Source organism: Protobothrops mucrosquamatus, unplaced genomic scaffold (assembly GCF_001527695.2).
Source record: "Protobothrops mucrosquamatus isolate PMUCROS unplaced genomic scaffold, P.Mucros_1.0 scaffold382, whole genome shotgun sequence".
Classification (NCBI taxonomy): domain Eukaryota; kingdom Metazoa; phylum Chordata; class Lepidosauria; order Squamata; family Viperidae; genus Protobothrops; species Protobothrops mucrosquamatus.
Window position 1 is genome coordinate 217,752 of NW_015386714.1, and position 17,270 is coordinate 235,021.

Below are 17,270 nucleotides of genomic sequence, written 5' to 3' on the forward strand. Positions count from 1 at the left end.
GGAAGCAGGCGTTGAACGACTGTATATAAACCTTCCCAGCATTTGCCTTTTTAACCCTGATGATGTCAAGTGCACTTGACGAAAGCTTGGTAGATTAAACTCTATATGTTTTATAGATTTCTCTTGGTGGTCGCTTTGTTTTATAATGAATATTCCCAAGAGTCGTATTTTTGTTTTTATTGCTGAATATATATATAGTAAGCCTCTAATTAGGTCCCAGTTATTTTTGTGAAATACTTTTGTTCTTAGTGGAAAATGTAGGATATTCTGATGAATAACTATAAATCTAAAATCACCTTTAATAATGCCACATGTTAAAGTCTCACCAAAGGTGGTGGTGGGGATTATATTAAAACAGAACAGACCGAAAACACACAAAGAGAAATAACTTTCTGGCCTGTTTTCATCACAGGCGTGATGTGAATAACTGATCAGAAGTGCCAGAGAAGGATGATTGATAAGAACACCAAAATTAATGAGTGGGTTATGCATTAGAGAAGATTTTAAAAATAGAAAATACTTCCACTTCCTGGACAGCTGTTTCTATTGAATCTTATTTTGCTAAATATGTTGTCACTGTTTTCATCAAAGCAGCAACAATTATTTTATTATGGCACACATTCATGCTCAAAATAGATTACCTGTAATAATCTTTTAAGTGATTAGGTTTATTCTAAAATGATAGGTCTGGTAATTATCTATAATTTAGCAACATTCAGTTCCATCATAATCTCTGTTAATTTCATTATCAGTTTTAAATAAACTGATGATAAGCCAATTGGCCCTCTTCATAAATTAATGTGAACTACAACACATTTATATTATTATTGCACGTAATAAAACAAGTTCAGCAGTAGGTATGCAAATCCAGCAAATAAATAATAAAGGACAATTTGCTGATTGATTATTTTGATACATTTAAAGAAATAAATTTTAAAAAGGAAAAAGGAAATAGACTGTATGGATGGCAATAGAAGTAATAGCTAAATAAAAGCAGTGTATGGACAGGTTATCATGACATAAAAACATAAAATTAATCCTAGGCCTCTGTATGTAGTAAAAGTGCCAGATCAAATTTTTAAGCAAGACAGAAAGCATTTAAAGCATTTAAAGCCTAAGTCCTAACTGATAGTGAGATAATAATAACTTCTATACAATGTACCATTAAAATACGTTTGATGTCTTAGTATTGGTTTTCTCATCCTTTTAAGATATCAGCCAATGAAAATGAATGGAAATGAAAATGTGATATAATGTGACATGTTTATTTGTGTGTGTGTTGTACACTATTACAGTATTAGAACAAATGCAATATGATATGTTTTAAATTATAGTGTTAGTTAACTGAATGTTCATTAAATTTCAAAGTTATTTCAAACTCTCCTTATGTAAAAGAAATACATATAGTTAGTTTTGCCTGAATAGCTGGTAACTATGAAGCATAACTAAATTTCTAGAACTGCAGCTGTTATATAATTTTTTTTAGCTGGTCTACCTGACTGCTACTGATAGAATAGCAGAAGAAATTAGGAAGAAATTTTAAGAACAGAAAAGGCCACAATGCAAGGCTACTTATTTAGTTTAGTTTTGGAAAGCAACTTCATTCACTGTAATTAAACTAATTCAGTCCTTGTTCAAGCAGAATATCCAGAAATAGAATTGAACCCAGAAATGAACAGCTGGTCTTCTCTATAAAGTTGCGCTGTGGTTTTGGCCATGGGAATAGCATGTTATCACATAGCACAGGGCTTTCTACACAGCAGACACCTTTCATGTATGCATGAAGGCTTATCAAATGACCTGAAACTTTGCACTATCAGATTTATATCAGCAGCCTTTTTATGGCTGTTGGTTCCCCAATCTAGTTCTAAGAATCACTATCAGCGGATAGAAATAAAGTCAAAAGCTATCAAGCATATGATTTTCCTGCCTTCTCACTTGACATATAGTGAGTAAGCATGTCAACTCCCACATTTAAAGGAGTCCCAGTTTACTTCAACTCAGGGAATAACTGTGGAAAGTAACTTGCAGGCTAATGGGTTCTGCAAAGCAAAAGCAAAAACAAACTCCATTCCACTCAACTCTTCCGAGGAAAACTTGATAGGAGATGTCCAAAGCCAAGGGCATAATAAAGTATATAAAAGAGTAATTTTTATTTTGTTTTTTTACTAATAAACAAATCGGGTCTTGTTTATTTCAAACATACTACCATGTCCCTGAATAGCAAGCAGTTATGCTATTTCAAACATTAATTGAATACTAATTTGCAGTAAATAACACTACTTTTTAAATATCAACATTGAGCTGACAAAGAGCTTACTTTACAAATAAGCAAATAGATGGACTATATTTTGAATTTTTAGAGTATCGTGATACATCAGATAGTTAAGAAATCATGCTAATATGTAACATTAAACCTCAGTTGTATAAAACATTATTTTATATATAAATTATTTTTTTCAAACAAAGGAAAACGCATAAACTACACCAAAGGTCTTTTTTTTCATATCTTAAACATTTTAGCATTTCATAAAAGGATGATTTTGTGAGGTACACATAGAACTTCATGTCCTCTGAGCCTCAGTTAACATGAATTAAGGAACCACTAACAACACACATAGCAGTTAACTTCAGGCCATGGGGGATATTTACTGATAACTATTACTCTGACAATATGATGCCTTATTTTGTCTTAATAAAGGTCCAAATGAACTAATTACAGTTACAACATGTCCACTGCAATTACCTAGGGAGACACTGTAATTAACATGAGTGAAAAGTAATACCTATGGTGATTATTTCTATCTAACAAGTGCTTCTTAAGACAACACAGTATCTGCTTATTTTTAAACAATTTTGTGGTTAGTTACAACATTCAAACTTATTAATCTTATTAGCTAACCATCTAATAGGTGGCTAGAGAAAGGACTAGTCCCATAATGATATTCTTCTATTTTTAGGTGAGGAGTAGATAAGTCCTTGCAATATTCCCATTCCCAATACACTGAACTGAGTCCATTTTTTTTTCTTTTGTACTCTCCTCATCATAAATGAGGTGGATAAAAATTACAGAGCGGCATTTTGTCTATGGATTAAGAGAAATGCAATTTTGGAAAAAATGCTGCAGTTTTTGAACTATTTACATAAAAGTTTATGTGCTTATGTGAAGGGCTTCCCTGCTAAATGATCAGAGTCTAATTTCTAGCATTCTGATATTTTTCTGGTAACTGTGGCTAGCCTTTTCAGAGGCAAAATGATCTGCTCCATAGCATACAGAAGTCCTTAACTTACAACTGGTGGTTTTATGTTTTTTCAAAATTATGATGGCTTTGGAATAAGTATTGTAAAATGTCACTTGACCCCCTGTGGTCATGTGACTGTACTATGGTTGCTTGGCAACTGACTCACATTTACAACTGGTTGTAGAAACTCATGATCATGTGGCCAAAAAAAAAAGTCGATTCAAAAGATTGGGTTCACTTACCAACTGTGCTGTTATTTAATGACATCATTTGCTTATTGACTGCTATAAAAAATGTCAGAAAAAATGGGTTCAGTCACATGGGTATCTCAACTAATAATCACAATGAGTTATGAGTGGATATTAGGTTGAGGAGAACTTGTCAGCAGCTCTGATCAGTCGTTGATTGGGCTCTTGTGTTTGTGATTAAGTAATCTAGCTTTTGACTGATATACCTGTCTAAAATGCACTGGATGTGTTAAATCACTGTTGATGAAAGTGGATTTATGTCATCCATAGGTGAGTGAATAATTATTTGGATTTACTTAATTGATTTATAAATTATTTTTACAATCTGTACTTTTCCCATTGGGGATGTTTTACCTATATCTCTCTATCTCTATCTCTATTTCCATCTATCTTTTGTTGGACTTAAAAATCACTGCTTCTGCACATGCCAGCCACAACTGCCAGTGAAATGTCATGATATCAGAGAACTGGCCCATAGCCATTTAGCCTAGAATGCTCATCCCCTTTTAATTGACGCCAGCTGTGAAAGCCTACACCAGTATATCTTTTGTGCTGTCTCATTATTTATTTCTGCACTTGATACATTCATACATTTTTAAAAACCTGCAAACTGCCATGGAATTACTTTTGATAAAGGACAAGAAAAACATTTTAGACAAATAAACACAGAAACATACTTTGCCTATTTTTACAAAATGCTATAGAAAGCAGATTTAATGAGGTAACATATTTTATTTCCATAAAATATTAAGAATGTCAGTGAAGACTTACTTTGATTTCTTCATGTATAGCCAGTAAGCAACACCTGCAACCGTTGCTGCTAGAAGAAGACCAACCACGATTCCCACTATCAATTTTGCCTGATCATTAATATTTTCCCTATTATCATCTAAATCAAAAGAAGAAAGGGATGATGGAGTGCTTTGAAGAAGATAAAATATGGAACACACACTATAGATTATAATATCCAAAAAGAATTTTTAAATTCAAAAGCTTATTTAGAAGCAGCAGCAACAACAAAAAGTTACCATTATGAGAGGGTACATATTTTACAGTATAAAGTTATCTTGGCTGCAATCCTTAAACCATTTGCCTTATCAACATTTTGGTGTTGCCCTTTTTTCACAAGGATGGCACAGATTTTACAAATGAGATTTTTGCAGTCTGAGAACTGTCTGAAAAAATCTACCTTTGAAGCATTAGGAATAGGCAGAGCAATCCTATGCCCAATCAAGTTTTGCTAAATGAGATAAGCAATTTATCTCCAACTGTCAGCATGGAAGGAATACATTTAGTTTAGCTATTTTCCTATTGTTTGAAGCCTGGGGTGGGGGTGGGGGGTGGGATAGGGTTCTTTTTTAGTTTAATCCTTTTTGCTTCACTCCTAGCAGACCTTCACAAGTTTCCTCTAAAGCAGTGATGGCGAATCTCTTAGAGACCGAGTGCCCAAAAACTGCCCCCGCCCCGCCCACCCGCTCTGCCAGCCCTGCCCCAGCCTCCACGTCCCACTGTAGCACCATGGCAGCCACGCCCTCCACCTACATCCTGCAGCATCATCTGCATGCAATGGGGTGCGAGGGCAGAGTCTTGTCCCCGCTGCGCTGCTCTGCATGGGCCACGCCCGGGGGCAACTCTCCTCCAGGGGCTGCTGGTGAGGTGGCTGTGGGGGGAGGCAGGGCTGGGGCAATGGCACGCGTGCCCACAGAGAGGGCTCTGAGTGCCGCCTCTGGCACATGTGCCATAGGTTTGCCACCACTGCTCTAAAGGCTTTTTGAGCTTGAGATTTTCTAGTTCTGGGTGGAAAAGAAAAGGAAAAACAGAACCACACAAACTGCCAAATATTTTCTATTTTACATTAAATCTCAATGCAGATTTAGCATTTCATTTTTGATGTGTGCTGTTGTGCCCACAGTAAAAAAAATGACAATAAATGTTATCTTATCTTATCTTATCTTATCTTATCTTATCTTATCTTATCTTATCTTATCTTATCTTATCTATCATAGAGGCTTCTTCTGTGCACAGACTTTCATTGAGTATAAATGCTGTTGGATACTGTTTAAAAACTGTGTTCTTGATTATCTAGTCAATTTGATCAGTTGCCATAACTGCACCCATCAAATAGATTATTTTTGACAATGTCAGAACACTTGAGCCATTATACTGGGTGAGAAACTAATATAAATGGTTTCTGTACTTTTTCCTGCAAAATAAAAAAATGGTTCTTTGTTAAGTCTATATAATACAGTATACAAAGAAAGATAGGTAGATAGATAGATGATAGATAGAAGATAGATAGATGATATATCTATCTATCTATCTATCTATATCTGTATCTATTTATCTATCTATCTATAGATAGATATAGATATAGATATATAGATATAGGTAGGTAGGTAGGTAGGTAGGTAGGTAGGTAGGTAGGTAGGTAGGTAGACAGACAGACAGACAGACAGACAGACAGACAGACACATAAGGTACTACAGAATTAGGAGATAAGTTCTGGAGTAAATGATTTAAGGATTACAGCCTTCTTTGTTAAATATCATATATTAAATACTGTTAAATACTAAATACAGTGGTACCTCAGTACTCATTGTTAATTGGATCTGGGAGGCACGATAAGTACCAGAAATGAGAACCAAACATTTTTTTCTTATACAGAATAATGTAGGGAGTCACAGGCAGTCGACATCGACAAGTTCTAGCTTGTATGTTGAGTACCAAACAAATGATGAGTACCAGGACAATATTTTCATGTCAAAATGCATTGAGCATTAAATTTGATGAGTTTCAAAGGAGTACCAGGGTACCACTGTATTACATACTTATTTTAGTTCCATATGAAGAGCAATGTAAATTTGTCAAAAATACAACTTTTTCTTACTATCCTTGTGTGCTTAGGTTAGATTTAGATTTAGGCAAATGTTGACTTTTCTGAAATCAGTTAAGATCTTGGACATTATTACTGTTTCCAATGAAAATTGCATGATGATGTTTGAGTTAAACTTTTATTTTACATAGTGATGTATTAGTACTATTTTGACTGCATAGCAGTAAAACCGAGCATTTAAAATTATTTCTATTTATTTTCCTTTTTAGAACCCTACCCTTAATCCAGAAAAATAAGTATACCTGTTTTGAATTAATAGTATTAAATGTGGAATATTTTTATGTTCTTACCACTTTTTTCTTCTGGTTCATCAGATTCTGGAATACTTACTGAAACAAAGGAACAACAACAAAATAAAGCTGCTGATATCTAAGTCACCTTCAAAATTTCCACCTTTAAAGATATTTAATAATCTATATTTCAGCTGAGCCCAAAATATTCTTAATGCAGCATCAGCCTCAAAACAAAATGATTAATCTTATTTTTAAGGCAGCAATCTTTATTTTGTATCTATAATGCATCATGTGAAAATGCTTTATTCTAAAAAATGACAAGTTTAATCTTACAAATGCCTAGTCAGAAGAAGTATTTATGTGTTGTTTTGTCCTGCATTCTGACTTTTTGTCACTTTATTACTGTAGACAGAGAGATGATTAAACTTTAGCACCATGAATGAATTTAGAAGTCAACCTTTGATCAACTCTTCTGGAGACCCTACACAGAATGAGAAGAGCCATCAAACAATTCATAGGAATTGCCCTGGATAGCCTCACTGAAAAAATCCCATAGTATAGGCTGCAAAACTGGGAATAATATAATTTATACATTTCAGGAATTTGGTAAATGGTACAAAAGTGTTCTATATATAGAAGTAAATCTTTATAATATGATAAGCTTATTCTTTGAGTGGTTAATAATTTGTCTAACTACATAATTGTCTATTGTGCACAAACTATGCACTTATTTGTTATGTTGGTCTTCACATGTTCTTCTGGAGACAGCACATTAATCATAATTCAGAATTGGAACATAAGAAACAGATAATTCAACAGCATTAATTCCTGTTATAATTTATTCATATGAGTATGTAGTTGTGTGTTAAAGACAACCACTGAATAGTTTGTAATTAGTGACAATGATTATAATTCCTCTTGTCATGACCATATTGAATTCATATATAATGCACATTCATCCATTAGTTTCTACAAAGTTTACTTTCCATACTTATGGCAAGAAATTGTACACCATTGGTGATTTCTTAAGGAAAAGGACTGGTTTAAAAGAATGACTAAAAAGTGTATTAATAATATGAAATTTTCATACTACAGAACCTATTTTAGAACCGCTGCTAAATTGCATATTCAGTAATAACTGATTTTCCATTAGTGCTATGCTGACGAGAAGAAAAATGAGAAACTCAAAGACTACATGCACTGAATAAGAGTGTTGACTATCATTAATGGCTCTCAACTTTGACAGCACCCTGAATTATATTTAAAAAATGAAAACAGAAGTTTCTCAATGTATTCTATTATAACCATTAATTATGGAGACATAATTTAGTCCAGGTCTGAGGTAGCATTGCTTAACTTAAAATTGGTAACCTGTTGTCACGTTAACAATAGTCTACCACAGCAGCAAATCTCAATAAATTCAGTGGACTGTATTTCTTGGTTAATTACATGAATATATTTATTGAACAACCAAGGGGAAGAATATGTCCATACAGATGGAAGAAAAACTTTGCCGTCTCTTTTACCCTGCTACTATGATGCAAGCAAGGTCTGGATTAAATGGTTCCTCTGCCTTTAGATATCAACCCACCTATAGGATTGCTCTTTTAAAAAGAAAACAGGTAGTTCTCAGATTACAAGAATTTTTTTTCAAAAGAATGACAACAAGAATGAAATATATAAAACCAAGAGATGATGAATTCTTATTATGGGATCAGATAGTATGGAGACTAATCAGTTAACAGTGTGTAAGTACAATCAAATTCATTTGCTTTTCTGCAGATATTCTGGAAAAATAACAAATATCAGAAATTACCATGGTGACACAAATCTAAGAAATAAGATGCTAATATACATGTCTTTTGTTAATGGGAGGACAATGAAGTAACTCATAAACAAAATTCTAACATGGAGCCACCTACACGTGAGCAAGAATACTAAGAATTGTTATGTAAGGGTAAATGAATAATGAAATAAAATCACCTTTGGACTTTTCTTCATATTTCTTCTTTAATATATTAAAAATAAATAAATACTTACTAGCAGATACATTCAAAGATGTGACAGCTCTTTCTAGTAGATTTTCAGCAATGCAGGTTAATGTAATATTTTCTTCAGGAGCAATTTTGATTTTACTAATAAATTTTCCATTGATATATTTAGTCTCTTCTGTCTGGAAACAAGTTTTCAAAACGGTTATTTCAAAGTAGGAAGAATCTGTAGGGACAGGTTTGTATGTGTGCATGCCTATTCATTCTCTTTGGCTAACTATATTAATGACATACATGCATGAACCTGTGTACATACCCTAGTACTCTGATTTCTACTGTTTATTTATTTCTATTATTTATTTATTTACTTACTTACTTACTTACTTACTTACTTACTTACTTACTTACTTACTTACTTACTTACTTACTTACTTACTTACTTAATTTGCCACGTCTTTATGATAAGGCAATTCTGATAATAAGTAAATCCATCACCTATATCTACTGCTGTAGTCTCTAGATCAATTTTCTATGCTACTAAATGGGATTTTTTTTTGCTTGTTTTTGCACCTTTGATTACTGGCAATTACATTGACTGATCCATGCATTTTTTTCTTAGCAATACTTTGGAAGTGATTTGCCATTGCCTTCTTCCTAGGATGGGAGGGAGTGATTGACCCAAAGTCACTAAGCTGATTTCATGCTAAAGACATGACTAGAACTCAGTTCTCTTAATTTCTAGCCTGATATTTTAGTCACCAACTCTCTTATTATTGGTTATTTATATTAATAAAAACCTTAATTTGCAAAAATTATGATCCAGTTAATTGCATGCTATGCATGTATGTGTGTATATAAAGTAAATTTATCCTATAACAAAACCAGTGCAGTTTTGAAGTTTGATTTTATATTAGTATAACAATATTATATACACTAGGAACTGTTGAAAACCTGTTCCTTACACTTGACTATGAGCATGACTGTACTTTGTTACATTATTTTTATATTATTTGTTTGATTTATTTTTTGATTGTTTTTAATTTTTTATGTATACCACACAAATTATGATGGTTTGCTTTATAAATTAAAATTTAACTAAATATATAATTAACTATTATTTGAAATTGTACTTGAAACAAGAGTACTATACCTTCATTTTCTTTTGTACTTGTTATATGCATTATGGATTATACATTATCAATATACAATTTACTGAACTGTAAATTGCTTCAGTAAGTTGTATATTGATAATGTACAGATCACAATGCATTCAAAAAGCCAAAGAATAAAAAAAAAAACTTCATCCCAGTAAACAGCAACCCAATACAGACACTAGATAACCTGATCAAGAGAACCCTTAAAGTCCTAACTAAGAATGGTCAAATCAGAAAAGAAAAACAATGGTGGATAAAAAGCAGTATACCTGTCGTCCCATACGTCTTTGCCCCAAAATACACAGCCCAACATATCTCTCTGTCCAACTCCATCATTATCAGGGATCTCAACATACAACATAGCTAAAGAACTTACAAAAAAGCTTGAGCAACTCAGAAAGGAGAGAAAATATTCTATTTTTTTATTACTGTCTTCATTCATGAGAAAATATTCTATTAATTCTCCAATAAAGTGGCTCCAAAAAAATCAAAGATCTAATAATAGAATAAGATGAGATTATGATTTCAGTTGATTTTTTACAGCCAGAGGCCCAGAATTAGCAAAATAATCCATGGCAGCAGTACTACACAGCACACCCAACCAAACCAAATACATTAAGATCCAAATCATGGAACTCATCAACTCTGCTTCACTACCTACTTTTAGTTTGATGGACAAATATACCAACAAATCAGAGAAACACCCATGAGATCACCATTCTCAGAAAGCAGAGACTCTAATGCAGCCTTTAGAAACTATAGAACTCCCACACATAAAATCAAAAGTATGGATCTGGTATGTAGATGACATCTTTGTCATAATAAAAAAGGAACAACTAGATGAAATAATCAACAGCATTTTCAAGGAATAAAATTCATAAGGAGATAAGAAAATATCAACACACTACCCTTCCTGTATATCCTCATCAGCAGAGGAAATGCAGCAAATTAGAAACAGAAGCCCATTGAAAAACCACTCACATTTACTAAACGTTCCATTACCAAAGTAATAACCCAACCTGTCACAAGAGCTGCTGTGTAAGAACATTATTTAGATGAGTACAAACTCACTACAGCAACCCAGAATACCAGAAAAAGGCAGCAGGCCATCTTTTGTTCTTTAGTCTGATAATGAAACAACCAAGTTCAGAAGGCAGTAAGAAGTTCACAATGCTGTATCTGTTGCAGTTGAAATAAGCATACAAAAAATAGTGAGAAAATTACTTGCTTTATTTATGACACCTCCACTGCTAGTCCACTGTACTGCAGGTTTGGGAAATCCTTCTACATGACAGGCTATAGTTTTATAAGATCCATCTGGGCTGGTTCTCTTCGACATTTTGATCTGAGGCTTTCCTTAAAATGCAAAACAATTTTTTAAATTGTTTATTTATTGCTACATTCATAGTGCTGAATCACCATGGGATTCAAGACCAATTAAAATACATTAAACAGTACAAATTTGAAACCACTTAATCTTATTCAAGCCCATATTTTTCATGCCCCATATATGTGTGTGTATGTGTGTATGTAGACATACACAGATGCAGAGAGAGACATGATGCTGAATCATAAAAAATACTTTTATTTCTTAAAAGCTAGACAAACACTTTTAATTTTATTTCTTTTTGTAGTATTAGATTTGAGTATTTTATAGCTGGTGGGCATTTCATAATTATGTAGCAACATACAAACTAGACACAACAACAATATAGAATAGTAAGAATCTACATTACCTTGTACTATCAGTGTCAGAATTTGACTTTTCTTTAAGCCTTCAACTTCTTGTAAAGTTGTTTCACAGATGTAATTTCCTGCATCTTGGTACTGCAAACTTGAAAAAGAAGGACTTGACCGCATTCTGTTATTATCCTATTAAAAAAAAGCCCATATCCTTAGGAACCTATTTTCTTCAACGAAAAAAAAATCAAAATTCTTCAACTCAATTAGTTTGAACTAAGCCAGTGATGGCAAACCTTTTAGAGACCGAGTGCTCAAACTGCAATCCAAAACCCACTTATGCATTGTCGGGTGCCGGGTGGGTGTGGCCCACCATTGGCTGGGCGTGGCCCATTGGCTGGGCGTGGCTGCGGTGGTAATGGCAGACTGGGTGGGACTAAAAAGTTCAATCAATCAATTATCAATTCCAACTTTGCAAGATTTTTTTTCCTGCGAGAAGTTGAAATTGACTGATTGATTGAATTATTTTTTTTTTTGCACACGGTGTCGGAGGCCTAAAGCAAAAAGGTTTTATAAAACCCAGCTGAAGGCCTAGGACTGGGACGACAGCGCGCGTGCCCACAGAGAAGGCTCTGAGTGTCGCCTCTGGCACCCATGCCATAAGTTCGCCATCACTGAACTAAGCACTTTGGAGAGTACTAGCAAACAATTTTTACTGATTCTCCAATTAAACTGTATTTAATACTAAATAAAAAAAACTACTTACATTGTTATCTGCACTAAAACCCATTTTTTATGTTTTAAAAAATGATTACAGTACATCTTGACCCTTATTATTGTATTTATCAATAAAAATATTTATATCCACTTCTCAATTTGTCATGGGAACTTTCCACAAGTTATGCAATGCAATCCCCTCTTCTAAATTAAAGCAGAGCTTGTAATTTCCTTCTATAAATTTGAAGCCAACGGATGGCTATCTAGTCTCTGCTTAGAAGTGTCCAGGAAAGAGGAGCCCACCAGATCTTGTAGTAATTAGTTTTGGCTTGAACAAAATGTCTTAGAAGACATTTCTAAGAAGAAATGCACAATACAGAGACAACCTCATTTTTCTCCTCAAAGTGAAGAGGCAATTGCAAATATGCTTCAACTTGCATTTTTTTAATTCTTTCAAATAACTCTTACATGGACTATGCTTTGGATCCAACAGAAATTTTTGAGAGGACTACTCAGCATTCTTCAGAATTTACCAGAAGAGGTTTCTGTGCAAGTGTTATGCTAAGGAGTAGCTAAGCAAACAGAAACAACACACTCGTTTTGTTTCACTGCTTAAAATGGAAGGGCCGTATTGCTTCATGAAGCAATTTTATGGGAGATTATCACTCAAATCTTCAGAAAAGTAAAACAGCTGTTTGAGGATTTGACAGTTTTAACTGGTTCTGGGTCAAGCAGTTCTAATAGTTAGAAAGCTTTTTCCAAGTTTAAATTAAACTCAACAATGCATTAAATGTAGATAGTATTTTGCCCATGTTTAATAATTTCCTTCTTCTGCATATTAAACATTACAATTTAGGAAACAATTTTGGAAGAGTTCTAATATCTGTGCACAATATTTAGAGGGCTGCATTTGGTCTTTGGCCTTAGACTGTGCACCCATTTAGGTTCTGATGAACTTTAAGGATCATCGTTCCAGATATAGTAATGAGTTAAGAACAGCCAAGTTAAAAATACTTACCTTCAGCCAGAATACAGTAGCATTTTTACTGGAAGAAATTGTACAAGATACAGGCAATGCTTCTCCAATCTGTTTAATAACTTCTCCACTGGGAGTAAGTGACAAATCCAAATCTATGTTGAAGAAATTCAGGATTGTTATTTATGTTCATAAACATTGCTTACTGTGGTTTAAAAAAGGGAAAAAAGAAAGAAAAGGCAGAATTGTTTGGTAATTTCAGTTATAGCTGCAACTATTAGACGTTTACTTTTCACAAAAGGACTGAAAATAAACTTCTGAAGAAGAAATATTTGCATGTTCAGTACTATATGTGTGTATGTACTGCATGTGTGTTTGTAAGTGAATGAATATACACACAAACATACATATATGTGTAATCAATGGATAGCATAAAATGGAACACTTCATTTTTTACTTTAAAAAGATTTTTCAGTAAAGAAAAATATGAAAATGAGAAAACGGTAAGAAGTACTCTATCTGTATATTTTTTTTCTTTAAAGAAACAATATTTAGAAGAGTAAGAGGCATTTCAATACAACTACTTCTTTCTTCAGTCTTGCTTCCATGATACATTCTAGCACCAGCAGTACAGCGGTTTCAGAATTAATTGAAAAAATCCAAAAGTTATAATTCATTCACCAAGCACCTCCAGCGCCATCAAATTTACTTTTGTTGTTAAAACGTGGTTGTTAAAACATTCAGCATTGACACACTATGTAAATTTTAGTTCACATGGCACATATTTGTTTTTCCTATCTTAGCTTATCTTTTCTGACCACCCAACATTCATTATTGTTGTTTCAAAAAACTGATAAATTAGCCATCAACAGATAAACAGACATACACAATATCTACATACTATACAAAAGAGACAATCAACAAGCCAAAATAGGAACAAAAAGACCAAACCACTTTCCCATCAGCAACCAGCACTCAGAGGAGCATAGATTAACTCCAACATTAACATCGGGTCAACAATCAAGTAAACAACAGCCCAATCAAGGAACTGCCAAACAAGTCAAGAGTAAATAAATAAATAAATAAATAAATATTAATAATAATAATAATAATAATATTATTATTAATAATAATAATAATAATATTAATAATATTAATAATAATAATAATGATAAAGTTGGAAGGGACCTTGGAGGTCATCTAGTCCAACCCCCTGCTCAGGCAGGAAACCCTATACCATTTTGGACAAGTGGCTGTCCAGTTTCTTCTTAAAAACTTCCAGTGTTGGTGCATTCACCGCTTCTGGAGGCAGGTTGTTCCACTGGTTAATTGTTCTAACTGTCAGGAAGTTTCTCCTTAGTTCTAGGTTGCTTCTCTCTTTGGTTAGTTTCCACCTGTTGCTCCTTGTCCTGCCTTCAGGCGCTTTGGAAAATAGCTTGACTCCCTCTTCTTTGTGGCAGCCCCTGAGATATTGGAACACTGCTATCATGTCCCCCCTCATCCTTCTCTTTGTTAAACTAGACATATCCAATTCCAGCAACCGTTCCTTATATGTTTTAGCCTCCAGTCCCCTAATCACATTTATTGTCCTGTTAAGGTTTTCCTGTTCCACCCATTATTTTGGGAGTATGACCAAAAGCCATTTGTAAATCCTGGCCAGGAAAACATACAAAACACATGTAGTAAGTATAAAGAAGCACATCTTCTTACAAAGATATTATTTATTTTTTGTATTTTAAAACCTCTATTAAGAATGTTCCTAGTTTGATGCAAGCATGTACATACTAAAAACGGGGTTTTTTTTCCTTCAGAAACACACTATTATTGGTGAGCATACTGACAGATTTATTAATAAATCAACTAAATCCTATGATTAAGCAACTAAAATGTCTATCTGAGAGAAAACCTACAGATATATTAGCTCAAGCAGAAATAAATCTCTGCCACAGTCTCATTCCACTCACTCTAGATGAATTGAAGAAATGAGAGTTTTTGTGTGCTTTATGATGAATTATTTCCTATAAACCCAAAAACCCTCATGACAATTTTTGATAGTGTATTTTATCCTATGATAAAGGAATGCAAATAGGAAAAATAGGATTATATTCATAAGCAAGGGCACCTATATCAATATTTTCTGATATGCAGAAACACAAAAATGCAGAAAAATAATAACTGAGGGCATTCCCTTTCAATGGACTATGCTAACCATACATCTTATGTGACATACAAATGCAGTCTCTAATCCTTAATTCTAGAATATCTTTCTCTCTCTATTCCTACCTCCCCAATAACAAAACCACCATATTATAACTGTGGAATAATACAATATTCTCTTTCTTTATGCTTTAAGCAGTCCAAATGTTAAAGATAAGAAAATAAGAAAATATTTATATTCCACATGAAATCTGAATATCAGTTAAAAACAAAATCAGAACATTAGAGGCAAAAAGAGAAAAACAAACAGATGAATGGAAAAAAATCATACCTCTGAACTTTTAAAATAAATCTCAGATATGAATTTTTTTAAAAAAAAAAACTTAGCTTAACTCTGACAGAAACATCCATGTATAATTTAATCAAGAGACAAAAGCCTTGGCATATATTACAAAATGATGTACGACTACAAGAAAGAATGAAAGAAAATTACTTACAATGTACTGTAACTGTTGTGGAATCTATCAAACTTTCATCAGTCAGAGAACATCTGTATTTGCCTGTTGCATTTCTTCTTACATCAGTCAACACATGAAAACTGGAACTTCGAATTGGTCCCAGCTCTCCCTTTTAAAAAAATGTTAAATAAAAGTTTGCAATACAGTAAAATAAGATTTTGTGTATAGTTTCTACAGAAGTTTACTTATGTTTTCAGGTTTTTTTGTACTATTGTTTCTTGCTTCAGCCTTCTTGATAAATTTTATGTAAACTTGATGATATCACATAGTGAACTAGTGTATACTGTTGTAGTGTACACATTTTAAAAATAAAACTGAATAAAATTTAGAGGGGAAAAAACAAAAAAATAACCGGGAAGGTAGGAATGGAAAGATGTGAGGCTGATTAACAGAATAGTGTGAGAAAGAGATCCTCTTGTCTAAACCAAATTGCGTCTTTCCCAAATTTAAGAGGTTTGACAGATAAGCAATACTTACTGGGATGAAAAATAAGAACTCCTGAGGTGGAGGATTACCATTTCCTGAACATTTTAGGGTAATGTTATCACCTTCCTTTATTGTTTTTCTTTGTGAAAGAATCTCAATCTGAACCTTTTCAGTGGGATCTGTAAAGCAACATAAATTGGTTAATAATCTGACTTTTGCAAATACGTAAGATAGGTAAAATAAACATGTATGAATCAAAGGCAGTAAAGCTCTATGAATCAAGAACTTTATGCCAAATAAAAGTGCTGGGGCTAGCCTGGGGTTGTCTTGACAAAATATTGGGCTGTCTTAGCTGGCAAATAACCAGTGTGGCAATCTTGATTCAGAGCTTCTACTCTTCCTCTCCAAATGGTGTTCTCAAGACTTATGTCACCTTCCCATTTAGTAACTGCATAATCAGCATATAGTAATAGCAATTAGACTTACATACCGTTCCATAGCGCTGTAGAGCACTCTCTGAGTGTTTACAAATATCAGCATATTGCTTCCAACAATCTCGGTCCTCATTTTACCAATCTCAGAAGGATGGAAGGCTGAGTCAGTCTGGAGCCAGGCAGGACTGAATTCCTGACTGTTGGCAGAGCTAGCCTGCAATACTGCATTCTAACCACTGACCATCACTGCTCATATACGTGAAACGTCACTGTAAAAAGGGGGTCTCCAAATTTGGTAACTTCAAGATTTGTATCTCTGTAGATTCTCAATCATCCAGGTCATGATTGTCCCAAAGGTGCTTTTCAAAAGGCAACTGGACTTTCTTGGTTTTTTTTTTTCTCTTGAAGATGTTTTGCTTCTCCAGTTCTTCAACTTCCAGAATTCCCTAGCCAGCATGGTTTGCTGAGGAATTCTAGGAGTTAAAGTTCACAAGTTTTAAAGTTGCCAAGTTTGAAGACCCCTACTGTAGAACTTTACTGTAGTTCAGAATTTTGGAATGAAAGACTTAAATATTCTCTCTCTCTCTCTCTCTCTCTCTCT

The 17,270-nt window shown here is 33.7% G+C and overlaps 1 protein-coding gene across 3 annotated transcripts in view; it reads right to left on the reverse strand.

Moving 5' to 3' along the window:
- Window positions 1–17,270, reverse strand: part of ALCAM (activated leukocyte cell adhesion molecule) — a 100,734-nt gene that overhangs the window by 10,983 nt on the left and 72,481 nt on the right. The window contains exons 7-15 of one of the 3 annotated variants that reach the window (XM_015815892.1): window positions 16,287–16,414; window positions 15,789–15,918; window positions 13,177–13,289; window positions 11,498–11,633; window positions 10,990–11,117; window positions 8,657–8,789; window positions 6,674–6,712; window positions 4,262–4,379; window positions 3,485–3,526 (exon numbers count right to left, since the gene is read on the reverse strand). In XM_015815892.1, the coding sequence (XP_015671378.1) occupies window positions 3,517–3,526; window positions 4,262–4,379; window positions 6,674–6,712; window positions 8,657–8,789; window positions 10,990–11,117; window positions 11,498–11,633; window positions 13,177–13,289; window positions 15,789–15,918; window positions 16,287–16,414 (935 nt within the window). In that variant the 3' untranslated portion in view covers window positions 3,485–3,516. The remainder of the gene's footprint in view (window positions 1–3,484; window positions 3,527–4,261; window positions 4,380–6,673; window positions 6,713–8,656; window positions 8,790–10,989; window positions 11,118–11,497; window positions 11,634–13,176; window positions 13,290–15,788; window positions 15,919–16,286; window positions 16,415–17,270) is intronic. The other 2 variants (XM_015815890.1, XM_015815891.1) reach the window with 2 other exon arrangements.